General features: G+C 40.8%; 2 protein-coding genes across 2 annotated transcripts in view; one reads left to right on the top strand and one right to left on the bottom strand.

Annotated features, from left to right (window-relative positions):
• The window catches only part of aven (apoptosis, caspase activation inhibitor), a 43,038-nt gene extending 19,092 nt beyond the window's left edge, over nt 1-23,946 (bottom strand). Inside the window, exons 1-2 of the mRNA XM_034075927.1 lie at nt 23,713-23,946; nt 18,062-18,233 (exon numbers count right to left, since the gene is read on the bottom strand). Coding sequence (XP_033931818.1) covers nt 18,062-18,233; nt 23,713-23,901 — 361 coding nt within the window. The 5' untranslated portion in view covers nt 23,902-23,946. The remainder of the gene's footprint in view (nt 1-18,061; nt 18,234-23,712) is intronic.
• chrm5b (cholinergic receptor, muscarinic 5b) lies at nt 7,531-26,353 on the top strand. The gene is made up of 2 exons (XM_034075926.2): nt 7,531-7,576; nt 24,746-26,353. The coding sequence occupies exon 2, from the start codon at nt 24,818-24,820 to the stop codon at nt 26,351-26,353; it is 1,536 nt and encodes a 511-aa protein (XP_033931817.1). The 5' UTR covers nt 7,531-7,576; nt 24,746-24,817.
• The last annotated feature ends 1,350 nt before the right edge of the window (nt 26,354-27,703 follow it).

Below are 27,703 nucleotides of genomic sequence, written 5' to 3'. Positions count from 1 at the left end.
CCCGGACCGTTTTTGGTTGCGTTTCCACTCGCCGTAGTTCCGGCCAGCAGGTACAGTTTTTCTGGCTCTCCAAAATTGAGGTTCTTTCCGGGTCAACAGCCGGGCTGAGTATGCTAAACCAGTGAGAGAATCGCTGGCAACTACAACAAAATGAACATATTTGACCGTGATTTAATTGTAATATAGGTTTCAAAATGATGCCGAAGTAACAACATACTGATACCGGTTAGTAAAAACCATGAATTAATGCTTTGACAAGTCTGCAGACAGACGGCCGGAGAAACACCTTTTGAAAAGCATGTTTTCTGAATGGATATTGGCTAAGCTAACGCAGTATATGCTCCGACCGTCCACACTCACAACAACGGCCTACAGACGTAAATAAAGCAGCGACTGTATTCGCCATGACACAGACAGTCTGTGGTTTGTACTTGTTTAACTTTTGTCTAGTTTCTGAACAGATATGAGGAGCTGTGAGCTCTGAGGGCTAACAGCTAACGGCTGATGTTGGTTTTGTGGTTCTCATTGAAGATGACGTCACGGCTCCGCCTACACTGCGTTACTATAGTTACTGCCCCAGTTCCTAAACTGTAATGGAAACGCAGCATAAAGTGAGCCGGGCCTAACGAGGCCTAGCCATACCGTACTAAGGCCCTGCAGTGGAAAAGCGCCATAACGGTCATCAATTGATTATTTAAAATCTATTCAGTGCTGATGTAAGGAACCATTTCACTTTGATTCATGGGAGCATTAGGAGCATCAGTGTATTCATGAGCTGCTGACGAGATTACACGCCCACATACAAACAGACATGGTCTGCCAGAGAAAGGTCCATCGGTTGGAGTCAATCAATACATATCGGAGTATGATATTCTTGTACTCTTTCCATCCCATGGTAAATGACAAGCTATATAAAGACTGAGGAGATTAATACGTGTTAGTGGCTATAACTTCTTATTAAATAACAGTAATGATGAGCTGAAAACATTGTACAAGTGTAAATCTAAACTAAAACTATTATTTAGAAACCAAATCATGAATGGTTATGAGCAGGACCTGTGAACTCATACTCGTTATTTCTTGTCATTGTAAAAGTTATTTATTTTTTGGTTGTTTTGTAGAAAATGTTTTATTTGTTTACAACATGACGCTGACCTAATCTTTGACTTTCAAGACAAGTGTACGCGAGAGGGGGTCGGACCAGAAAGGTTTTTAAAGCTTCTTCTTGCCGCTGTTGAATATGACAGACTATTTGAGAATGTATTTATTTTAGGGCCGGGACTTTAACGCGTTAATTAAGATTAATTAATTACACAAAAATTAACGCGTTAAAAAAATTAACGCATTTTAATCGCACTTTAATCGCACTTATTTTTGCACAGCGGAACGTTTCTCACTGGATGAGTTTCAGGCGTACCGATTATACTGGAGCACCAACTAACGCTCATGACTTCAGCATGGGACTTCAAACAACAACAAACCACGGTGAACAATAGTCAAACATGAACGAACAAGCTGATGAGACCGCTTTGGTCGGCCCCGTGGATGGGACCATTTTGTTTTAAAAAACAGACGGATGGAAGCGTCGATAAGAGCACGGTTGTGTGAAAATTATGCAAAAACGAATTTGCATATCACCGCAGCACATCAAGCCTAAAGTATCACCTAAATGCAAAGCTTGTAGCAGCTAGCGTGGACGTTAGCCCGACTCCGAGTGCAAGGAACCACACCCTGACCCAACCCACACTCAACCAGATGACTGGTTTCAGGGCCAGGATAAGTAAGTCCACGTCTGAGAAAATAACCGGCTCACTGGATTGCACTCGACTGTAGACCACCTGGAGTCAAATCCATGTGAAAATTGCTTCTCACTGTTCTCAGGTCAGATATGTATATTTGATTAAAAATGCGATTAATTTCGTTTAATTAATTACAAAGCCTCTAATTAATTAGATTAATTTTTTTAATCGAGTCCCGGCTCTAATTTATTTTAATTGTTGTTGTACCTTGAACGTTGTTTTGTTTTGCATCTATTTATTATAATTATTATTATTATAAAAAAAAATTTCTGACATGTGCACATTGACTAATAATAATAAAAAAAAATTATAGGACATTTTTCCTCAAGGCTTTCTTGCTGAGAGTCATTAAAAAACTTGTGTTTCAGTCGGAGATTTAAATGACTCGCTTTCATCTTGGTTTCTCCAGTTGCAGACTTGCTTCGCAGTCAAATTCAAAAGGCGAGCTCTCACAAACTTTGGAGGATTCAGGGCTGCTCTCGACGCGAGTAATTCTGGCACCATTACAGAAACCAATCTGTCTTTCAAGTGGTTTTGATCCCTTTTAAAATTGGAAGGCGTAATTCTTTCAGTGTACAAAAGGAGGATGCATTCAAACGCCAGCAGAAGGTTTGCTAATGACAGACAACTGTTGTCAGAGAATCGGACGCACACTGTTTGGTGTTTGTCTGAATAAAGACCGTTTGGCTGATGACATGTTTTGTTTCGTTGGTCTCGGCTAATGAGCAGCCTCAGGTGACATTTATTAAAAAGAAACAAACAAATCAGGCAGGCCGAGGATGCATCGGTTGAAAAGCTTTCTGTGCCATTATTATCAGCTCCCCTATTGTTGTTTACCACAAGCCAGGCAACACAGTGTGGGAGGTGTGGAGCACGCAAAGCAATTATCTTTAATTGAGGCAGAGAATCACACCATTAAATGAATTATTATGAGTTTCTTTTTAAAACCACAAACTTTTTAAATAATTGGCTCAGCTTTTAGAAAATAAAGGCTATTTGACAATGTAGCTCTAACACAGCAGTATATCATCTGTGGACAAGAATCAATAGTCATGTTCAAATCAATATGTTGACAGCTTTAAAGGCTGTGCACAGATAACAGAGTAAGAGCTCATTGATATATTTGGATACAGGGTTTATTGGGAATTTCTCACCTATTGCTCCAATATAACATGGATTGTTCCATAAACCTTCCTTTTTACAGCTCCATAGTGAACATTCCTTACAAACCCCAATAAGTGTCTTTTCTCAAGGTTCCGCATGGTGGAAAGAACAGAGCTACGTTCAACACGACCAATCTAATATGCCACCTGAGAACAAACACCAACAACAACACGGCGAGTACAATAGCGGCCACTCAGGTAACGGCACTGAAACAACCGACACTTTCAGAGACTTTTAAAAGGAAAGAGAAACTGCCCCAGAACAGTGAAAGGCCAACACAATAACAGCCAAGATAGCTGAATTCATCGCGTTGGATGACCAGCCGTTATCTGTTACCTTTTTCTCTTAATGCATTGCATAAAGATCGAGAAAAATCGGTATCGCCAGATTGTCAAAATCAAATGATCGGAATCGGATCGGGAGCAAAAAAAGGTGATCGGGACATCCCTAGCAACACCACTTGGGTTCAGTTCAGGCAAACCAATCATTCAATCCAATACTCCATCCATAAACTCCAATGACGCATGCTCTCACATTTTTTGGGGAAAAAAATCCCCAAAAAAGTGGCCCTCAGTTTGGGGACAAGGAACGCCTCTAGAGTTCTTACACTACAAGCACTGTTAGGTGAACTAAATTACTGAACCAGAGTAAAAAAAACAACCCAAACAGGCAAAGACATCAAAGCTTAGACAAGGCTAAAAGGACAAAAAACAACTTTCTTTATTTTATTCACTATCTTTTCCTTCCTTTGGATAACAAAACTAAACTCAAACAATTCGACACAGACTAAATCCCCCATACTTCTGAAAAACTGAGTACCGTACTCTTCGGACTATAAAGCGCACCTGCATAAGAGCCGCAGCAGCTAAATTGTCCGTCTGTCTTGCTCTCGTTCTGTCTCTCGGTTCCACTTTTACTTTGGCGCGCTACCTGTCTCACTCTTTTCCGGCCTCCAGCTTTTCCTGCTGGAGCCCGCCGCTTAAAGGTGGCGGGCGCGGACCGGTCATAGAGCCCATAGAGTTAAAGGTGGTTAATTTTACCTGTAAAATCCATAGATGTAGGAGGTTCCCTAGTGGCCGCTAGCTGTACAAAAAAAATGGGGGGAAAAGTTGCGGCTTATAGTCCGAAAAGTACGGTATTTGTTCTTCATGATAGGTAAATAAATACAGCTGATAATTTGATGGCTGATGTATTGTTCTCCAATCAAAGACTTAAGCCTACTACATTCCCAGGTGACTATAACAGAGGGGTCTAACAGCACTTTGAAAGACGACAGGGGTAAACTGTGAGGAGGAAGGCCTGTGATGGAAATCAAGCAATCACTGTATATCTGTGTGGCTCGATACATGAACTCCCTGAGGGATACATGAAACATGCCTCATATCCTTTGTATTGTATTCTCCTGGAAATCCATAGCGAGAGGAACATGATATATTCACATGAAAGCAAAAACTGTTTCAAAGAATGCCCGGCACCTGGTCTAATAAACCTGTTAAATCACAGTGAGGATGAAACGGCGTCGAGTCTTTGGGGACACTCGGGAAAGATGTGCTTTCTGAAGGAGCCAAAAGAAACGGTGGCTTCAATGGGTGCTCCTGCAGGCTGGTGGGGCGTGAAGATGATGAGCAATGGTCCGGAACCCCCCATTATAATGATTGCATAATGAAGAGACCATTTTCAAAGCCATTACCTTTTGTTGTATATGAAAGACTGATTTTACGTATGCATGTCATATCACAATGCCCCAAATTATATCGTTCAGTGATTAAAGAAAGCTTTATTTTTGCTTCAGTGTTTGAGATGACTAAAAGATAGATATTCTTTAATCCATTTTCAAAAGAAATAACAAAGACTGTTTCCATGTAGTAAAATCAAAGCAGCACATTTTGCCCAATTGTTCTGTTATACAGCGGCTTAAAGACACGTCTCAGCAACAATTGGACCATCTTTGCTGCCCATCACCCACCACTGAACAGTTCAGCAACATGAGAATATAAGTATGCTTTAAAGGTCATGGCCATTTCTACTGATCATAATTCCATTGTTGAGATCTACTAGAATAGATTTACATTGTTCAATATACCAAACTCACATTGGTTTCTCACACAGCATCTCTGTAAAGTATGTGTATTCACTCTCTGTCCTACACGGCCTGTTGGAGCTCGGCCCCCCCCCCCCTCCCTGTGAGCCCGGTGTGCTCCGATTGGTCGGGACGTTGCGAGGCTCGCTGCTCAGTGAGCTGGCTTACTGGTGTGGCTTCCGGGTCGGCGATACAGCGAGAACAAGCGAAACTCATCCTGAGCACAGACAAACACTCGTAGCCGAAGTAAAAAAAATAAGTGTGGCTTAATATCGAGTAAGAAAAATGTTTTTAACGCTGTGAGAATGGGTCTGCGCCTCGGAGAGCATTTCTCCGCGATCCCAACTCGCCTTTTACCAACCAGAAGACTCCCTGTTAGTTGAAAATGTACGCTAAAGGTCCCCACCCCTCCTGGTGTGTGAGGAGCTCCGTGGATTGGTCCATTTTGGTTCCGGGAACCGTATGACGTCATGCGGTTCTCAAGTGGCCAAACAAATGGGAAAAGAGAAACCTCCAACGAGGCGTTCTGGGGCAGCACAGACGGGTCTTCTCTGTTAGAGTTTTACTCTCTACAGGGTGAACTTTGAGGGGTTGTGACTGCAGACCGTTTACATGCAGAAAAACCTTCATAACACAAGGGGACGGGTGATAACCGAAAAGCATGACATGGGACCTTTAATGTTTAATATGTTTGAAAAAGATCATTTCTTCATCCTCTAATGGACGATATAAAAACTAAGTGAACCTAAAACAACGTTTATATAACTTAACTGGGGTCAAGGGAAGAGTAAGATGGACCAGAAAACGTTGCGATCATAGGTCTCGATGTTGCTCTGAGAACAACTAGAAATGCAATCTGATAACACATGTTGTGATGGGTGCGGACAGTTTGCTCCACACCACGTGACAATGTGTTAGTCTCATTGCGTCAAGAGCATTCACAAAGTTGTTCTCCAAAGGAGTTGACGTTGCTAACTGATATGAACAGCTGCTCGTGAATCCAGGAGCGAATAGGACACTGATAAGCTAAAAGGTGCTCTGAAGTAGATAACCAAACACAACAAATAGCCATTGGTTCAAGGCATTGACAAAGCATTCTCAAAAGGCCTATTGCAATCTGTTAATATTGATCTTTTCTCCCCGTCCGTATAATGATATTAAAACCAACTCAACTCATTCCATGTCCTATAGAGCTCTGGGGAGGTTTTACTCACAGATTCACTTTTGAATATTTTTATAATTCAGTATCAACCTGTATCACCCGAGGTATACTAAAGATTCCCACCTCTGCTTTCCATCTTATTTCCACTACTTATCCAGAAATAAAACAAATGTGGTTATGCTTCATCTATTATTCATCTTCAGCAAGAAGTGTATCAGAACGGGAAAGGTCATACCAACCAAAAACAAAGACCTAGAACTGAAAAACACTCACTTTGAGGTGAAATCTAAGCAGTTGAGGCAAAACTGATTCCACTGTCACTCGTTCATCTCTTGCACCGGGCGCACTCTAGTTCTTCACAGAGTCCAGATGAAGTGGGACGCAGCGAGAGGTTGTACGAATACATTGGGGTAATGTATTCGTTGAACATTGAACATTCACAGCGTTGTGGATGCAAAGGCAAACAGTCGGCCCTTTCTGAAGCGACGCTGACACACACTGGCTCCTCCTCTGGTCCCTCCTCCTCCTCTTCTTCATCCTACTCTCCCACTTGCTCACCTTTTCCTGCCTCCTCTTACATGTTGCTCGGTGCTCAGATACAGGATGAGGCTTCCGTCCATGTGGGAATTTCTCCTAATAGTTGGTTGAGTCCGGATGTTGGTGAAGACGCTCGTCTATCCGAGCGACTTTTTATAACGAGGCAAGGAGACGAAAAGGATTTGAGGCCTTGAGGATTGAAGAAGATTGATTCCGCTTTCTCTGCCAGAGGAGTTGCTTGTATTTTGCAGAAAGAGCCAGAAACTGGGACTTGTGTTCCTTTTGTGTCTTACCCAGAAGACGGCGAGTTCATCTTGAATGAAAAGGGAGAAACTTTGAAGGAGATCTTGATTCACTGCTGATGACCAGGAGCTTTCTTTGGAAACGTAGCCGCTCTGTCACGTGGACATTGACACTAAACAGCTGTTGCCTTTACCATCTCCTCTCAGAAAGAAAACTGGACCGTTATATTGAAGTACATGGCAGTACTGAAAAAACATGTTTGCATCAAAGCCCCACGTACTTAGCAACTGAAGAGGATGAGAGACGGTGTGATGACCTACCTGTATTTGACAAGTGTGTTTTTCACCTCGTTGGAGAGAGGAGCACAGAGAAAAAAAGTCAGCGAGAGGAAAGAGGGGAGGGGAAGAGCAAGCCAGCGAGGGAAGGTGTGAAGCCAACACTGTGAAGCAGAGGGATAGGGAAGACCAACAGAAAGACACGAGTCAACTCTCCCAGACAGAAAAAGGAGTAAAAAGGAAAAACAGCGTATCAAAGAACCGACCAGACGTCCATTTATCGCCGGAGCATCGTGTTTCGTCAGAGCCGTACAGGGTGAGTATATATTCTGTTTGATGTGGCTATTATGGCAGGAAATTAAACAGCGAGGAGCAGCTGTCAACTCAATATTCAGTATAATCATATTATAAATTCAAACATTGTTACATCTTCATTACTGAATGAAGCCGAGTTATTATATTAATAAATCACGGAGCAAGTGCTGGGGTTCATCAGATGTCGTATACAGTTGTTATACTTCACACTTCTATCGATCTATGGTACGTTTTTAAACAATTTAGATTTAAAACAGTCGATTTTGACACCCGTAATGTTATAAAAAGGATTGTTAATGATACATTTGCTTTAATAAGTTGACTGTGAAGGGTTGTTCTGATTTTTCTCAGTAAAAAGTGGGAGGTGGGAGGAGTTAGATGATTTGATTTAAGGTATCATTAATAACCATGGGGATGAAAAGTCACATGATTGGCATCCTAACACTTGTACCAATGTGTTCTTCGAGGTGTAAACACTTCAAGATGTATCCAAACAAGTTTTAAAACTGACCTGGAGCTGAAACAACGGGGGCTTAGTTGGGTGCAGAAACATTTGCAGGCAACCATTCAAATATTTAACTATTTCAGTTATGTTTCAGGGAACAACTATTAAAAACACACTTGTTGACGCTTAATATTGAGATTTGTTGATTTTCTGTAACGGGTGATTGTTTCATCATCAACTAATTATCAGATTAATTTTATCGGTTAATTGATCATAAAACATCTGATAGCAATATCCATTACTATCCACAATTGAACTGGCGTCATCAAATGTCATACAAACTAAAAATATGTATAAATATGTATTATTTTGAGACCCAAAAAAAACTAAAGACTAAAAGCGACATTGCATTAAAAATGACAAAATCACTCATTGCTAGTGAAATAGTTGCACATTTTCCTTTTCTTTCCAATGAATAATTGAAGCAGCTATAGAATAAGTTCAAAGACAACAATAAGGCTTGTGGTTTACATTTTTTAGAAATTACACAACTCAAAAAAACCATTGTTGAATTGAGAGGAAAAAAAGGCAGAATTATCAATTATAGAAACAATGAGTTATAATTACAGCAGCAGTAACTTTGTTCTGAGTCATGTTGAAATGTACATATTGCCTTTCTCTACTATATGATTGTAAATTGAATAATTTTGGATTGATGGTCACCAACTGGGTTGGACGTTTTTTTTTATCATCGAGTCAAATCATTGAGAAGCAAATATACAGTTTGACAGAATTCTACATTTTTGCAATCCTTAAGTGACCTCCCTTTTGTTTAAGTACAAATGGTATTTAAGGATGAAAGTGGGTAGACAGTTCTGTGGGATGATCTCAGTGTCTCTGATCCACCTGCTGCTTTATTTAGCCTCGCACTTTCCTCCCCTGGCTTCATCATAATCAGCCGGTGCAGGGAAACGAACCACCTGTAATGCTTTGTTTCCTATATATTCGCCCGGAAGACGGTACACGAGCAGCCTCATTCCTCTGCTTTGACGCCAGTTTCCTCTGGTCTCGGCGGATAATCAAGTATCCGTAACGACACCGGAATATATATAATTTAATGGCATGATTGGGACTATTCATCTCGGTTAGGAAAACATCCTTGTGTTTGTCAATCTAGTTAGCAGAATCACTGAAGCTCTAATGCGATTTCCCTTTGTCTCATTATGATTGAGCCTCGAAAGGTGGCCATTAGCAGCCTTGGTAAACTACGGCTGCTGCTGCGGAGGAGGATTGATCCTTGTGTTAATGTGTACAGATAGATGACCGCGTAAGGATGTACATAACCACCTTTTCCCCCCCAAGACATCTCACACACACGTGTACACACAGATTGCAGCATGTGTGCATTACCCCTAGCAACAGCACAATCAACCCCCAACAATGCGAGACGAGAAAATAAAATCACTTTCAGGTTGAAAACAAGTACACAAATGTTCTTCTTAGTGGGTTTTAATTCAATCAACATGTCCGCCCTTCGCTGAAATTCCTCTCAAATAAAAGCTTTCCGCACAAAAGCAGCTTCTTCGAGCACCGTTGGTGACATTTTTTCAAGTATCAAAAGCACCAAGGTTTAATCCTTGAGAAGTTAACTCGGTCTGGACGTCATGAAGACATCCTTCCTGACACAGCGGATCTCTCTCAGCGTTCAATGTAATAATAGACGGTGTAATCAGAGTCAATCAAAAACCCATGAATGCTGGAAGCACTTGGGATGTTTGGACAAGCAGTCGGGGCCACATAATCGCCAGCTACGAGTCACAAGACAACAGAAATCAACATGACCTTCAATTCAAATCAAACAGTATGTTTACATAATTTCCCTGTTAGGCTCCATTTTTCCAAATCACACCGAGTACTGTAGCTCTCAATGGAGCCTTAGTAAATACAACTCAGCCACTGTATGACTCAATTAAATATTTCTGAATAGATCATCAGGACAACATTCATTAAGAAGTCTTTATAGACCTTGAGATTGAAGGTTTTCAATTAATACACGGAGCGAGGTAATAAAAACGTCAAGGCTCTGTGTCGGAATCACTGCAGCAGCATTGGGAAGAAAGAGTGAAATTGAAAGATAAACTGAGGTTACATAAATGGAGATTATATAAACATCAGTGACAGGTTCAGCACCAGAACATCTTAGGTAGAACGTAAGAAAGGAGTGGGATGTAAAGGCCGTGCCATTATTGTAGTGAAAGAACAAGTACTCAGATATTTTACTGATATACAACTAGCAATACTAACAGTGTAGAAATACTGTGTTGCAAGTAAAACTGCATTCATAAAGTGTCAGCATCAGATTATAGATACAATATTCATTATGCAGAATGGCCCATTTCAGAAGAATCTGTATTATGGTAATAAATTATGATTACTTATGCACTAATGCGAACATCACTTTAATACTGCAGCTGGTGTTAGTGGAGTTTATATATAGATGTATATACTGCTAAGTAGCTTGGGAATATTCCCCCAGAGCATCATCTTCTCCTTTTTACCTATATTACGACACACTATATTTGCTAATCTATCATTAATCAACAGCAGATGCATTGAAAAAAGAAAATATATATATTGTGAAAATAGAAAATAGTTGATCAACAGATTTCACATGATTATTATCATCTTTTCAAATACTGACAAATAACCTCAATTTATATTTAAAGGGGACCTATCATGCAAAATGCACTTTTTGATGTCTTTTATACATAATTAAATATGTGTCCCCGGTGTGTCGGGGAACTGACGCAGCGTCAGAAAATAAAACCCTCTCTTTTCCTCCGTACCCAAATCTTTAAAAACGGGGCTACAACGGAGCTGATCCAGATTTGCGTCCGATATGACGTAATATTGGAAATGTGGACCCACGGCCCAATCAGAAAGTTGCAATCAGAAACAATGCCCGACTGTTTTGGACGTAATATGGTCGGTGTTTACATTAGCATTGCTAACACTCAGAGCTAACCTGTACTCGAGAGCATGTGTGTGAAGAAGCAGGAAGTAAAAAGGAACTCACCTTGTGGTATAACCGGCAAGAGAGAAAGCCTTTGAGCTCCAGACTGTTTCAGAGAGAATCTTTGATAATCCATGATATGGCGTTTCATCACCGCAGCATTTAGTTTAGACGGCAGCTGCCGGGTCCCGCGTGAGCTCAGACCCCTCCTTTTTTTATCAATTTTTTTTTTTAAAAAACCTTTATACCCAAAATCAGCACTTTTGAAACAGGAAGTGAAATAGAGGGATATGAGGCATGGCTAGAATGGGCGATCTGTTTGGTATTTTGAGCAAAACACTTCATAGACATGTTTTTTATATATTTGTATTAAGGCTGTCAAGTTAACGCAGTGGTTCTCAAACTTTTTCTGTCATTCCCCACTTTGAACAGGTGGGCCTTTTCAAGCCCCACCTGTTCCTCATCGCTCCAATAAAATGCTAGGCCAAGCTTAAAATTGTCAAATGTATCGTTCTATAACAGGGGTCTCCAACTTTTTTTAGGATGAGGGCTACTTTCAAAAAATAAAACAAGTCGTGAGCTACTTTTACTCCTCTTTTTTGTTTTTTTGCAGTGTTTATATTTAGCACATTTTAACATTATTATATGCTACCTTTAACCTTGAGTGCTATTTGGGTCTGTGGGACCCGTTTTCAGTGTTTACTAAAATAAAATGTATGCAATTTAATTATTTTAACCTGCTTTGTTTGGTGGTGGACGTCACATCCTCGAGGGTCCGGGGGCATGCACCCCCAGGAAGATTTTTTTTAAATGTTGAAGTTGAATGCATCAATCTGGTGCACTTTGAGCTAGGGCTGCTCAATTAAATCGTATTTTAATCGCAATTAAGATTTTGGCTTGCAACGATTATGAAAACAACATAATCGAAATAAAACGATTTTATTTATTTTTTAAATAGGTTTTTCAGTTGAATTATACTTAAAGTTCAGGGTAATCAACTGTTAAAAACATACTTTTCAAATTATTTTCTTCAATAAATTGATGTTTTTCAAAGTAAATGGTTAATCGTTTTTAATAATCGTGATATCAATTATTGACCCAAATAATCGAGATTATGATTTTTGCCATAATCGAGCAGCCCTACTTTGAGCCCAACATGAATTTATGGATACAGCTCTCAACACTCAGATGAAAGGGAGCTGTATACTTTTCAATAATCCAAACATCTTTAGAATATGATCACAACAAATCATTTAAACTTGTTTATTCTTATCTTATGTTACCTAGTTAGCATTCTTTCTTTTTATTTATGCATATTTGACTAATCACTCCCCTTTTAAACTTTTTACTGTCCTATAGTACACATTGGAATGATTTCTTACTTTATTTTGTACAACTTTATTAAATAGATAAAGGTGTGCTCTCTCTCTTGCTCTCTCGCTCCACATTGCTTTTCTTCCCAACTGCAACGCTGTTGTGTGTGTCTGTGAGAGCGTTTCACATGTGTGTATGAGAGATTTTTACCAGTGGCGAGCCTGTCTCTGAGGGCCTAAGATATTCTACAAAATAATATTTAAAAACATTAAAACTAATTATATTTTTCTTTATATATTTTTTTTAAATATGTTTTTAGTAATATTTGTCAATAGTTTTACCAAAAATAACTTGATTAAATTGTATTTAAAATAATATTTCCAAAGAAATAAATCCTTTGAATCTGCCTATTCAGTTTCTGTTTGAATGTGAATGGTTAAATGAAAGAAGCTCCTCTCTGCGAGTCTGTGAAGACAGGAGCTGATTGGACGTCCAGCTATGAATTCACAGAGGGCCAGCTATAGTAATTTAGCTAGACTAATTTCAAATGACAGTACAATTGACCAATCATATCTTCCCTCTAAATGGGTGGGCTTTATTATCGCGGACTTTATGACAAGTTCCGCCCGCTATGAAACGTTTCTTGTTTCCATAGCAACAACAACTGTCAACAGCGTAAACTTGCCTTCAAAATAAAAGCATGCCAAATTACACTTAAGACATACAACTGCAACGAAAGTAACAAACACAATGCAATATCCTTTTCAATTTCAAAGAACACAAATTGGGTTATCTACAGGTGTTGTTTTGTGTGGTAGAGGGTCGCTTTTCATTGATACGTTTTGCACTCTGGGCGTGCCGTTGTTTTGATATTCCACCAGTGTATAAATAATAAATAAATGTGAATACATTTTTTTTTTTTTTCCCGCGACCCACCTATCACATCTCTGCGCCCCACACACTTTGAGAAACGCTGCGTTAATAACGCCACTAATTATTTTAACGTGCGATTAACGCATGTGTATTTATCCTCGACCCGCCCCGTAGTTTCAGAGGCCAAAGGCTTGACGTTGTTGTTGTTGTTGTTAGTTGGATGGTGGAAGATATGGATACAAAAAAAGGTGTTTTAAACAGCAAGCCAAGCTCACAGCTGATGCTGACAGCCCCGCTCCTGCCGCTCGCTTGCGGCAGACCACGCTTGAAAGTTTGCCGGGGAGACGCCTGGACAACAACAGCGGTAGCTAAATGGGTGGCTGCAGCTTAACATTGTGGAGGACGAGGGGCTGCGTTAGATAATTTGGATCCAACGTGTCGACTGCACATCACAGCGCATTATTTTGACCCACAATGGGAACTTCAGTCTCATGCTTTGACAGTTATGAAGACGGAGGAGCGGCATTTCGCCGACAACTGTAAACAGGCTCGTCTGTTTGAGCAACTGTCTCAGTGTTAAGAAGTACACAGGGTTGGGAGAGAGTGTGAAAGAGAGAGGGAGAGAGAGAGAGAGAGAGAGAGAGAGAGAGAGAGAGAGGTTCCAGGTTGTTGTGTTGAGAATATTCAGGAGAATATTTGTCATTGTTAAACAAACATTTGCATAAAGCATATTTGTCCACTCATATGTTGATAAGAGTATTAAAAACTTGAAAAATATTCCTCTAAGGTACATTTAGAGCAGATAAAAAATGTGCGATTAATTTGCGATTAACTATGGACATCATGCGATTAATCGGAATTAAATATTTTAGTCGACTGACAGCCCTAATTTGTATACATCCGAGACCTATGCTATTGCCTAAAAATAGCATGATAGGTGCACTTTAAGTTTTTGTTTTGCAGCTGGGGAAATTGGCCTAGCAGATGCCCAAATGTTTCCCTTCATCCGAGCACCAAGTGTACCAAATGTGGCATACAATACTAAATCACATATACAACAATATCTGATATAAGAGTCACCTTTTTGACCAAATCATTCCAATAGAAGTAGTGAACATGAAATCATGATTTTGTTGTAGTTGTGTCTTCACTTCTTTTCCTCAGTCACACACAGACAAGCTCTAAGAAGCGTTGAGTTTGTAAAGCCTCAGAAACCTGTCTAGTGTTGAGCCTTTTTCTTAAGTCAAGCACTGCCTCTCTCCTTCTGCTCTGGCTGAAGTCAAAAGGGAACTTGAAGGTGATTTATAAGACCATTTTTATTATTAACTTTCCACTTTGTTTTCATTCTTAATAGCTGGAATGATGAGAGTTGGGCAGCAGATTGCAGGGTCATGGACTCAGCTTGTGTTTAAAAGGTGTTGACATGGAATTAATGATGTTTAATTGGCCGTTCAGAATTAGGTACAGACAGAAACTCTGCCTGACAAAAATAGCGTAAATAGTGAAGTCATGTCTCATTAAACGAAAGGGAATCCACGACAGAGTGAAAATATGTGAAGGAATAACTTTCGCCTCATTAATTAAAGCAAGACTTTCCAAGTCTATCCCAGAGTCATGAAGTCAATGCACTGATTATGTAATGTAAACCTGTGTGTATTCAATTAAGCAAATGTGTGTTTCATTGATTAACGATGAGAACAGGAGGTGGAGGGTGGAGACCAATTAATTTATTTTCAATCAATAAGCCAATGTTCTGTAATAATCGTTTGGTCAATAGAACAAAAGAAAACCATAAACGTGTTAAATTTCCCAAAGGACAACTTGACAAAAGTGATGAATTGCTTTACTTAAATCACAGTAATTCAGTTCAGCATAATGGGAAACATGGAAAAAGTATGTAATATATGCATCTGAGAAGCTGGAACAAGTGATCAGTTTAATACTGTTGTGCTAAAACTCAATTGTAAGCAATTATCAATATTGCAGTAGTAGTAGGGCTGTGCAATTAATCGTATTTTAATCGCAATTACGATTTTGGCCTGCCACAATTACGAAAACAACGTAATCGAAAAAACGATTATTTTGCTTTGCTTGGTTGTGACAGCATAGTCGATCTAATTTATTTTAGTCTTATTTGTATTTATCATATTTACATATGTTTAGTAGCTTGTTGAAGTGCGCTCCAAAATATTGATCTTGTTTATTGGTATTTATTATTTTCATATTATTTATTTAAATGTAAATATAACTGTATCATTTATTTTTATATTGGTTTTTCAGTTGAATTATACGTTCAGGGTAATCAACAGTTAAAAAGATACTGTTCAAATTATTATTTGTATTTGTTTTAAAGTTCAATAAATGGATGTTTTCAAAGTCAATGAATAATCGTATTTAATAATCGTGATATCAATTATTGACCAAAATAATCGTGCTTATGATTGTTGCCATAATCGCACAGCCCTAAGTAGTAGAGTCATTTTAAAGTTGTAAGTTACTTGTTCGCTCTTAAGATCTTCCAAAAAAGACATGGTCTCTTTATCTAAACTTCAATGCTCCCTGCCTTTTAAAGCCAGGTAGAACAAAACACCCCCTCCCACACAGATATATATTTAGAGTTTTAGGTTGCTCATATGTGCTCAGCTCTGACAGTGAGCAGTGGACGGAAACATCACCGGACAGGCGGACACTAATGACAGACAGCATGCCTTTAGTGCGAGTGTGACAGGCTGCTAAGTGGCATTAAAACATTGATCAAAATATTTCAAAATCCGCTCATAATCTCACTAACATCTATGCCTCTGCCTCTACCTTTCTGCTCTGGGATTTTGAGTCATTTAAGAACTTCAAGGTACGTTACAAAGGTAAACAAACACTGCTCAAAGCCATGTACATCTACCAATAACACTACCAGAAAGCTGCAACAGTTCAACACCTCGGAGACAATGAGTGATGGTAAAAAAAGCTCCACATTAAGAAGTATTCGTCAGTAACTCAAGAGGCAGGTTTCTGTGGCAGATTCCTGATTTCAGGGCTACTTTAATTATCCAGGAAAACGACTATTGAAAGCATCGCCTCCCACGCAACAATTAAGTATCCTCTAGAGAGCGGCAGCCTCTTGCTGTACGGCATGACTAATTGATAATGTGGGCAAAACACAGAGACGAGAGATGCGAGTCAAACAACTCACAGGAGCCCCTTTGGCATTTACGCTAAAGGGGAAGGGGAGAGAGAGACAGGGCGTTCAAAAACACTCTCTAATGGCGTGAGAACAAAAAACAACAATCCTCTAATCCTCGGCTGTTAAAAACACTCATGCCGAGTTAAAACTGGCCTCAAAACTTCCTGCCAAAACACGAGCAAGTCCTGCATAGATTATCAGAGTCAACTCCTGGACATTAAGCTAAAACTCTACCAGTTTAAAAGCAGGTTTAATTCAACAGGCAGTGGAATAGTGCGTTGGTGTTGGGATCAGGGGATCACAGGTTCAAACCCCACTGCAGTCAGCATGTCGCCCTGGGACACTTCCCCCCAAAGTGCTCCTGTGGGGATTGCCCACAGTATTGAGCGTCTAATATACAATGTAACCATATTTGTTCAGCCGAATTAACGTTTCACACCAATCAGTAAAGCTGGCTTGAAAATGTCTTCTTTCTAAATGCTGACATTAAAAGCACTTTTGTTGAATACATATCTTGTAGATGTATTCATGGTAATGCTAGAAATGTTAATAATGATAGTGTTCCTTCCTAAATATTATTATGTTTTCACAACTCCAAGCCTCTGAACGCTGATGAATGTAAGCCTGAACAAAAAGACCGAAACAAAGATCCGAAAACACTAAAATGCTCATAATATCTAAAGAAAACTGCAATCAACCACTTTCAAATTACACAGTCATTTAATTTGTGTTCATATTCAAATATTCTGCAGCATTCTGCTCATTTTGAGGTTCCTTTGTGTATGTTGTTCCTCTACTGTGACATATTTCTTCCACAGTGATATTCAACTGTTTAAAACATAACATTTTAGTACTGCAAAACCATCTGATGTTTGTTAATGAATAAAAAGCCATCGTGTTGATGTAATTTGAATAATGGCATCATAATTCCTATAACACAACACAATATAAAAACCAAACATGTCAACACTTCAACAGCACAGTAAACAATACACTGTACGCAAGAAAGCCATGGCAATATTACTCAATTACTGCATTCCAGGGAGCTGCTCAAATGAGCTAAATGTGACGCAGTGGGGTTGTTATCTGGGAATCTGTCCTGAATGTAAAGAAACCTCCAGCTCTGCTCTAATAAGAAAGCCCTGAGCTTCCATCGTTAGTGCTCCTCTGGGGGAAGACATATCAACAGAAACAGAGATGAGACTGTCGAGACCCCAGGGGGCCAGAGCACGGACCACTGAGGCTGAAACAAAGACAAACAAGGATTTTCTTATGCAGCCGTGACAACCCAGTCCAACACAGACACTTCCTTTAAACTAATTAGGATACAGAGACAACGTCAGAAAAGTTCCATTAGATTCAGAAGGATGATTTGATACAAAGTGCACTTTCTATGTTGTTGTTGTTATCCTGGAAAAGCTGTACACACATTTTAAGTAGAAACTTGTACTTTTCCTTTAATCAGAGGATGGTTTGATTTCTATTGGTACAAAAGAATTTGAGAAAAATGAAACAAGATTGTAGAGCAGAAGTGGAGCTAATTGGTTTTATTTCTTTGATGTGACAGGCAGACATCTAGCCACCAAAAGGAGAAGAAGTACAGTGATATTTCAAGTTTGTGGGAAGCTAAAAAAAACAATTTTAAGTGGTCAGATCTTACCTGCTGACTCCATCAGGACGTGGTAGTCTGTTCCCCTCTGAGCCGGCGTTTCATCATCAGGCTCCTGACGCTCCGACGCCTCGTAGCGATCCCAGTTTGACTCCAGTTTCCTCCTGGAGAAAACTTCCATGCTGTTGTCTTCCTCCGGAAAGTATTCCCCTGCATCGTGGTCCTAAAAGAAAAGGAGGAACACGGTTGGTTACACACATTTCTGGGAGGATTTGGAACAATGGCAAAGCATCTGAAAAATAATGCTCTTCCACTGTCCTGGGAAGACAACAGATATTTGTACATCTTGTTTTCCCCTGTAGCATCTTGGGAAATGTATTTGCATTAACATGAAGCTTCTCTTGCACTATTTTATCCGTTGTATTTGTTTATGTCCTAAATATATATTCGTGTTGCACTGTTGGAGGTCATGACCGAAAGAACGAGATCGCGGATACAAGCGGCCGAGATGGGTTTCCTCCGCCGGGTGGCTGGTGTCTCCCTTAGAGATAAGGTGAGAAGTTCGGTCATCAGGGAGGGACTCGGAGTTGAGCCGCTCCTCCTTCGCGTCGAAAGAAGCCAGTTGAGGTGGTTCGGGCACCTAGTTAGGATGCCACCTGGGCGCCTCCCTAGGGAGGTGTTCCAGGCACGTCCAGCTGGGAAGAGACCAAGGGGTAGACCTAGGACCAGGTGGAGGGATTATATCTCTTCGCTGGCCTGGGAGCGCCTTGGGATCCCCCAGTCAGAGCTGGTTGATGTCGCCAGGGAAAAGAAAGTTTGGGGCTCTCTGCTGGAACTGCTGCCCCCGCGACCCGACCACGGATAAGCGGGAGAAGATGGATGGATGGATGGATGGACTGTTGGAGGAGCCTGTGACGTTTTCAAATATTGTTCACAAATCTGAAAAAATATGTGATAGTGAGCACTTCTCCTTTGCCGAGATAACCCATCCAACCTCACAGGTGTGGCATATCAAGATGCTGATTAGACAGCATGATTATTGCACAGGTGTGCCTTAGGCTGGCCACAATAAAAGGCCACTCTGAAACGTGCAGTTTTGCTTTATTGGGGGGGTCCGAAAACCAGTCAGTATCTGGTGTGAGGGGTAGGGTTAGGGTTAGGGTAATGTTGTGAATCGAGTGGCCTGTGTTCGTCGTCCATAACATATGCCTGCCCATACCATAACCCTACCACCACCATGGGCCACTCGATTCACAACATTGCCCTAACCCTACCCCTCACACCAGATACTGACTGGTTTTCGGACCCCCCCAGACCCCCCCAATAAAGCAAAACTGCACGTTTCAGAGTGGCCTTTTATTGTGGCCACCTGTGCAATAATCATGCCGTCTAATCAGCATCTTGATATGCCACACCTGTGAGGTGGGATGGATTATCTCGGCAAAGGAGAAGTGCTCACTATCACAGATTCTTTCAGATTTGTGAACAATATTTGAGAGAAATTGTTATTTTGTGTAAATAGAAAATGTTTTAGATCTTTGAGTTCATCTCATGAAAAATGGGAGCAAAAACAAAAGTGTTGCGTTTATATTTTTGTTCAGTGTAGGTTCAAGTTTCTTTATTTGTCATACGAACATACAGTTACACAGTAGTTATGTCGATGAAAATCTTAGGTCACAGGCTTCTCCAACAGTGCAACACAATAATACAGAAAAACTGAAAAATATAGTGCAAGTAAATATTAAAAAGTAAATAGAAAAGAAAAATAGTTTAAAAAAAGTGAAGTAGTGAAATAAGAGTCTATATGCAAGCTATTGGAATGATATATTAGATAAATAATGACTAAGTAGCAGATGAATGTTATGGATGTTGTTACAACAGTTCAGTTGTTTAACAGTCTTATTGCCTGTGGGATGAAACTGTCTCTGAATCTGGTGGTTTTTGTCCGGATGCTGCGGTAATGCCTGCCAGGCGGCAGCAGACAATACACCATCTTTCCAAAAGCTTTCATAAAAGGCTAAGCTGCATATCATTCAGCTTGGGTAGATTGAACAAAGAAATGTCTGTCCTACCACCTGTCCTCTGAACCCTATCCCTTCAAACCTCCTTCAGACTATCGCTCCTGATATTCTACCGTTTCTCACCCATTTCATCAACACTTCTCTAACTTCTGGTCACTTTCCAAACAGTCTCAAGGAGGCAAGAATAAACCCTCTCCTAAAGAAACCCACTCTCAACCCGTCAGATGTTATAAACTACAGACCTGTCTCTCTCCTCCCATTCCTGTCTAAAACACTTGAACGCGCTGTCTTTAAACAACTCTCCTGCTATCTCCATCAGAACAACCTTCTGGATCCGCACCAGTCTGGTTTCAAGGCAGGTCACTCCACAGAAACTGCCCTCCTTGCTGTCACTGAGGAACTTCACACTGCCAAAGCAGCCTCCCTCTCCTCTGTCATCATCCTTTTGGACCTGTCTGCTGCATTCGACACGGTGAATCATCAGATCCTCCTTCGCACTCTCCAAGAACTTGGAGTTTCAGGCTCTGCACTTTCCCTCCTCACCTCATACCTCAAAGACCGCACCTACAGGGTTACTTGGAGAGGGTCGGAGTCCGACCCTTGTCAATTAACTACAGGGGTCCCTCAGGGCTCTGTTCTTGGTCCCCTCCTCTTCTCCCTGTACACAAACTCGCTCGGATCTGTCATTAGCCCGCATGATTTTTCATACCACTGCTACGCTGACGACACCCAATTAATTCTGCCCTTCCCCCGCTCAGAGACCCAGGTCGTCGCACGCATCTCTGCTTGTCTAGCTGACATCTCTCAGTGGATGTCTGCTAACCACCTCAAGCTCAACCTTGACAAGACTGAACTGCTTTTCCTTCCGGGAAAAGATTGTCCCACTCTTGACCTAACAATCAACATCAGCACCTCTGTTGTTTCCCCGACTCAGACTGCAAGGAATCTGGGTGTGATCCTGGATAACAACCTGTCCTTCACTGCAAACATCGCTGCTACAACCCGCTGCTGCAGATACACGCTTTACAACATCAGGAGGATACGTCCCCAGCTGACCCAGAAAGAGATGCAGGTTCTGGTCCAGGCTCTCGTCATCTCACGCCTAGACTACTGCAACTCCCTCCTGGCTGGTCTACCTGCATGTGCCATCCGACCTCTGCAGCTCATCCAGAATGCAGCGGCTCGTCTGGTCTTCAACCTTCCTAAATTCTCCCACACCACGCCGCTCCTCCGCTCCCTCCACTGGCTTCCGGTAACTGCTAGAATCCACTTCAAGACAATGGTACTTGCGTACCATGCTGCGAATGGATCTGGCCCTTCCTACATCCAGGACATGGTTAAACCGTACACCCCAGCACGTGCACTCCGCTCTGCATCAACCAAACGGCTCTCTGCACCCTCGCTGCGAAGGGGACCCAAGTTCCCATCAGCAGAAACACGTGGGTTTGCTATCCTGTCTCCAAAATGGTGGAATGAGCTCCCCATTGACATCAGGACAGCAGATAGCTTACACACCTTCTGGCGCAGACTGAAAACTCATCTCTTTCGACTCCACTTCGAGCAATAGAACTATTAACAAAGCACTTAAAGGACTGGCACTTGAAATGTTTTTTCTCTATGAAGCCTGATGTACTTATATGATTCCGTTTTCTTCAAGTTTGTATTTTGTTGGTCGAACGCACTTATTGTAAGTCGCTTTGGATAAAAGCGTCAGCGAAATGCAATGTAATGTAAAAATGTCAGATTGTGTGAAAAAGTAATCCTGCCTTCGTTTTTACAAACTACAAAAAGTCTCACTTTTGTTTGAAGCTAGCTATGAGTCAAGCTTTTGCCATGGCAGCGCCACACAAAGGAAGTTATTGAAAGAACATTTTGTTAAGTGATAATTACCACATAGCTCTTATTCATGATTGGTGGCTACGGAAACTAATAAAAATGTTTCTGCGTCATAGATTCCTTTCTGCTTTGTCAAATAGCTGCAGAAACCTTCACCAAGGTTGTCAGGGAAATGTGTCCACAGAAAGTTCAGTTTTTCTTGAACTCAAACACAAAAACAGAACAATTTCCGTTGCAACAGTATCATCAAAGACCCCATGGTAACAATGGATCCATCAAAGCAGACTTTTCCATGATTGCAATCAAGGAGCCGCGATGCACCTAAAGGAGATTTGTATGATTGCAATTACAGAGTCCCTATTGTTTCCATTCTGTAGTTACCATGGCAGGAGCATCTACTGACAGAACGGCCGTAGAGCTTTCATCTCCGAGGCACAATGATATTGTTGAGGAGCTTCATCACTATGATTCCTCTCTCAGTCTACCTCCGCTGACAGGATCTCATTATGTTTGTAAAGAGGGAAATGAAGATGTGATCAAGATGACACACACCTGCTTCTCTACTGTACAGCAATCAACCAGTTTGTCAAACTTATTTATGTTACATCACTTTTGCCTCAATTTTCTAAAAAAAAACATTATGAACTGTTTACAATATTCAGTCTACAGATTAGGAAATCAATGCAGCTGTAAATGTACAGATTAGGCCTTAACACAAAATAAAATATCGATATACCAAGATAGGAAAACAAAAACACAACACTGATTTATAACTTGTTTGACAAACTTGTTTTTTTTATATCACTTTTGTCTTTCTTTTAAATGTTTACAATGCTCGGTACCAGATTATGTTGGTGCAAAAGAGGTAACCACTACACTGAAATGAATGCTACTCGAGGCCGAATTGAAGAGGACGTGCAAATGAGTTTTACATCACAATCTGAGGAGTGTGTGCATTTTCTTGGCGACACAACTAATAAATTACTATTTGATACACAGCGGTTTGGCAGGGTGGTGTAACGGGCAGTAATGTAAAGTAATTAAGTAGATTTAGTACTCAATTTTGAGGGATTTAAGTACTTGAGTATTTAAATGTTGTGCTACTTTGTACTTCTGACCCACTACAATTCAGAGGTAAATCGTGTACTTTTACTCCACTACATGTATTTAATACCTTTAGTTACTTTACAGATCTGGATGAATGATGTGAAATATAATCAACTCTTAAATCAGACTTTAGTTCCACCTGGAGTAAATTCACAAGCTACCCTGCAGTATACAAAGTCATTCAAACTAGCTGCACCAACTTTGAGAACACTTTAATGATTCAATAATTATAAAACATATCATATATATTATTCTGAAATGGACAAATCTGCATAATGAGTACTATATTTACTACTGTATTTTGATGCTAATACTTTTCTACTTTTACTTGAGGAACATTTAGACTGCAGGACTTTTACTTCTAACAGAGTATTCATACACCCTGCTCCTTCTACTTTGACTTAAGTACAGTATCTGAGTACTTCTACATTTACGTAAGTACAAGACCTGATTACTCTTCTCTTGAGAGAACGTAATCTCTGGTAACGGGGGCAGTTGTTGTTATTATACATCTTTTTTTTCTAGAAAACTTTATTTAAATAGTGTTGTCAATACATAATAGACATACACAAAACACTACATTGAAAATACACACAACACATAATTTACGAAGGCGTACTTATTTCAGAGGGCAGAGGTGCAGAAAGTGCATTGTCCGATCGTCTTTGTTCAATCACAGACTCATTATGGTCATTATGGTTATTATACATGCATGGGGCAGCCTGTGTAACTTCTTACCCGGGGATGGAGCTCCGCCCTCGGGCCGCTTCCCCCGCGTCCTCGGCCCCGGTAATGGTCTCTTTTTCCCCGGCTTCGGGTCTGTCCTCCTCTCCCTCTGCCCCGGTGCTCACCGCCTGAACTCTCTCCGTCGGTTCCCCCGCGGCCGCCTCTTTTCCAGCTGCCTCCTCTGCCTCGTCTGAACTCCATTACTGTTGTCAACCGTGGCCGGACACTTTAGCGTGTAACACTTCAACGTTGAGCGGAGTGAGTGTTACATGGAATTGTGTCCGACAGCAAAATGGCGTTAGATGGTTCCAAATCCTATTTTGACCAAAACAATAAAAGTAATCTGTTTTTTTAAGTAAACACAAAAGGCATGTTTAAGTTCCAGAATTGAATGTCATTTTTGTATTGTATTGTAATTGGAAAACAAAATTGCCCAACATTCAGGCAATGAAGGCCATAATAGCCTACAGTAGATTACACCAAAACAGATACATAAATAATGAAATTGAAATACAGAAATAAAAAGGTCAAACCAAAAACTGCTGCATGGTTTGAGAGCAAACATGAATAAAAAAGGTTTTAAAAAGCTTGTTTTCACTAGATCTCATGCATTCAATTATATGATCTGAGGTTTATTACATTACATTTCAAAGCAGCTTCAATGTTTTTTCTTATGAATAAACAATTGTTCAATATTTTTTTGCATTTCTAAAGTAACATACTTTACTCTTTAAGTTTAAAACACAAATATAATAAATTTTAGCAAATAGATCCGATAATTAGTTACATAAGAACATAAGAAAATACACATAAGACATGTGATGTTGCTGCTTCCAAAAATGCCCAAAGAGAACTTAAACATATGTAAATAAATACAGAACAAACCACAATATTAATAGAACAAAAGTGTAGACCTATATAGGTGTAGTTTTATAACCCCTTGAAAATGGTGTATCAACAGGGGTTTAATTTTACATAATAACAATTTTACCAACAAATTACAATGTGCAATTGTGTCTGATTAATGTGTGTCTTTGTATTTCAGGATAACTCTTAATGGAACCAACATTTGGAGCCTTCCTCTGACCTATCAACAGTAACACAGACAGCTAACAACATGGATGTAAATCCTCCAAACAACACTTTTGCCAACACCTCACACGTCCAGATGTCTTCCCACAACGTGTGGGAGGTTATAGCGATCGCTACCGTGTCAGCCATTGTCAGCTTGATAACGGTTGTTGGTAACGTGCTGGTGTTGCTGTCCTTCAAAGTCAACAGCCAGCTGAAGACTGTCAACAACTACTACCTGCTGAGTTTGGCTTTCGCTGACCTCATCATAGGAGTGTTGTCCATGAACTTGTACACCACATACATCCTGATGGGTTACTGGTCCTTGGGAAACCTTGCATGTGATCTCTGGCTGGCGGTGGATTATGTAGCCAGCAATGCTTCGGTTATGAACTTACTCGTCATCAGCTTTGACAGATACTTCTCCATCACCAGGCCGCTGACTTACAGAGCTAAAAGGACTCCAAAGAGAGCCGCCATCATGATCGGCCTCGCATGGCTGGTGTCTTTTGTCCTCTGGGCGCCACCCATCCTGTGCTGGCAGTACTTTGTAGGAGAGAGAAACGTGCCTTCTGACCAGTGCCAGATCCAGTTTTTAACAGAGCCTGTGATCACGTTCGGCACGGCCATTGCTGCTTTCTACATCCCTGTCTCCGTGATGACCATCCTGTACTGCAGGATCTACAAGGAGACGCAGAGACGCACCAAAGATCTGGCAGAACTGCAAGGCTTAGCAAAGGAAAATGTTCTGGAGGGGACTAAACCTCAGAAAACCCTCATTCACTCTTGCTTTCATTTCACCAGAGAGAGGCGAGAACGGAGTCAGGCCTCATGGTCGTCCTCTAACCAAAGTAACGTCACTAAAATGACAACTCGATCAGACGACGCATGGGTGAAATCTGATCAGATCACCTCCTTCAACAGCTACTCCTCATCTGACGAAGAAGAGCAGCATGTTTCAATAGAAACCCCACAGGGATCATTCAAAGAGCAAGAGAGTGTTCCGTGTAATAAGAACGGGCAGGTGGGGGATTACACAGAAGAACTGTTCTCCACTCCTAAAAAGAAGAGCAGTACAAAAAAGTTGTCTTATAAATTCAAACCTGGCTCCAAGCCTAAAAACGGCAAACCTAAAACAGCGTCACCCTGCCTGCCTGAAGCAGAGCAGCCTCCCAAACCCGCCTCCCCTTCGGCCTCCTCCACCTCCAAACCCCTGGACCCCGTCCTGAAGAACCAGATCACCAAGAGGAAGAGGATGGTGCTGGTGAAGGAGAAGAAGGCGGCGCAGACTCTCAGCGCCATCCTCCTGGCCTTCATCCTCACATGGACGCCGTACAACATCATGGTGCTCATCTCCACCTTCTGTGCCGAGTGCATCCCCACGTCGCTGTGGCACCTGGGCTACTGGCTGTGCTACGTCAACAGCACCATCAACCCCATGTGCTACGCCCTCTGCAACAAGACTTTCCAGAAGACCTTCCGCATGCTCCTGCTCTGCCAGTGGAGGAGGAGGAGGAGGAGAGGCGAGGACAAGCTGTACTGGTGCGGACAGAACGCAAACGCCAACAATAAAGTGACTTGATGTGGCACATGTTAATATTAGAGCAGACGTGTGGATGTTCTCGATGTATTCTGTAGTCATCTTCAGCATGACGTGCTGCATGTGGTTTTTGTGTTAAAGTATACTTGTAGGTGGAAAATTAGCTGAGCCTGATGCAGAACTTAAACTGCTGCTCCATATTAGAAGGTTGCTATACAGCAGGGGTTCTCAAAGTGTTGATGAGTGAGGGCCAATGTAGGTACCCAATATTGGATTGAGGGCCGCCCAAGAAAAAACGGAACACAAAATAATTCCAAAACAAATCCTTTCTTTATTGTACTAACCAATTACTGCAACTCGCGAGATGCCTAGTTGCCATGCAAACTTTCCACAAGCTGTCATTCATAATTTAGGAATGACAACCCAGGGGGCGCAGTTTTAACATTCTTAAATTCCATTCTAAGTCTTACGAGATACAACCATGGAGGATTAAAATATAAAGCATGCATTTCAGCGTGTCACATTAACTATCGCGGGCCGCCAGAAACCTTTCCGAGGGCCGCCATTGGCCCGCGGGCCGCACTTTGAGAACCCCTGCTATACAGTCTTACAAAGGTTTAAATCAACTTTAAGATGAGAACTCAACCCATGTTATAGTCTTGGGGAATACGACTAATTTCACCAAAGTCATGAATTTCCAATGTTCATTTTCTTGAACCGACATGTTGTTAAACAAAACTCTTTCTAGATTTTTTTTGTTGAATCATCTTACACTTTCTAGATTTTTTTTGTTGAATTATCTTACACTTTCTAGATTTTTTTGTAAAAACATTGCAAGGAATTCAACATAACATTTCTATAGAGGAATATGAAATGAATCCCTATTGTAGTCACACTTTTAAGCTTGAAGGAATCACTTCCACACCGTAGACAGGAGGAATGATAACAGGACCTTGTAAAAACATACTTTTAACGTATTTGCATTAGAGTAAAAACTCTGAACTGGTCCTTTAAACCTCGTGTTATCCTCCTATATTCTTTCACCCACTTGCACTGTATATAGGACATACTGTAGGCGTACACATTTCAAAGTAATTAATAAATACTAGTTCACTGATTCTGTTTTACACCCAAATGTATAAATTGCTGAATGTATATCAGTGTTGTGTTTTTGTTTTCCTATCTTGGCTCTGGCAAATCGATATTTGATCTTGTGTTTAAGGGCTAATCTGTACATTTCTGTGCATTTACGTAAGAGATTCTTTCTGTCACTATTCACATTTCTGTAAAAACTTCAACACAAGGTATTTTAACCGAATTAAGCCGACCACCATGTCTCTCTAAACGATGACTAATGCTGTTGTAAATGATTGCACTTCTATCGTCTTTTAA

This window comes from Pseudochaenichthys georgianus, chromosome 24, assembly GCF_902827115.2.
Source record: "Pseudochaenichthys georgianus chromosome 24, fPseGeo1.2, whole genome shotgun sequence".
Taxonomy (NCBI): domain Eukaryota; kingdom Metazoa; phylum Chordata; class Actinopteri; order Perciformes; family Channichthyidae; genus Pseudochaenichthys; species Pseudochaenichthys georgianus.
The sequence above is the reverse complement of the archived record's forward strand: the minus strand, read 5'-3'. Positions and strand labels throughout refer to the sequence as shown.

Bases quoted from the DNA above. Each gene is read 5' to 3' on its own strand.
- chrm5b (XM_034075926.2), top strand. From the start codon at position 24,818: ATGGATGTAAATCCTCCAAACAACACTTTTGCCAACACCTCACACGTC.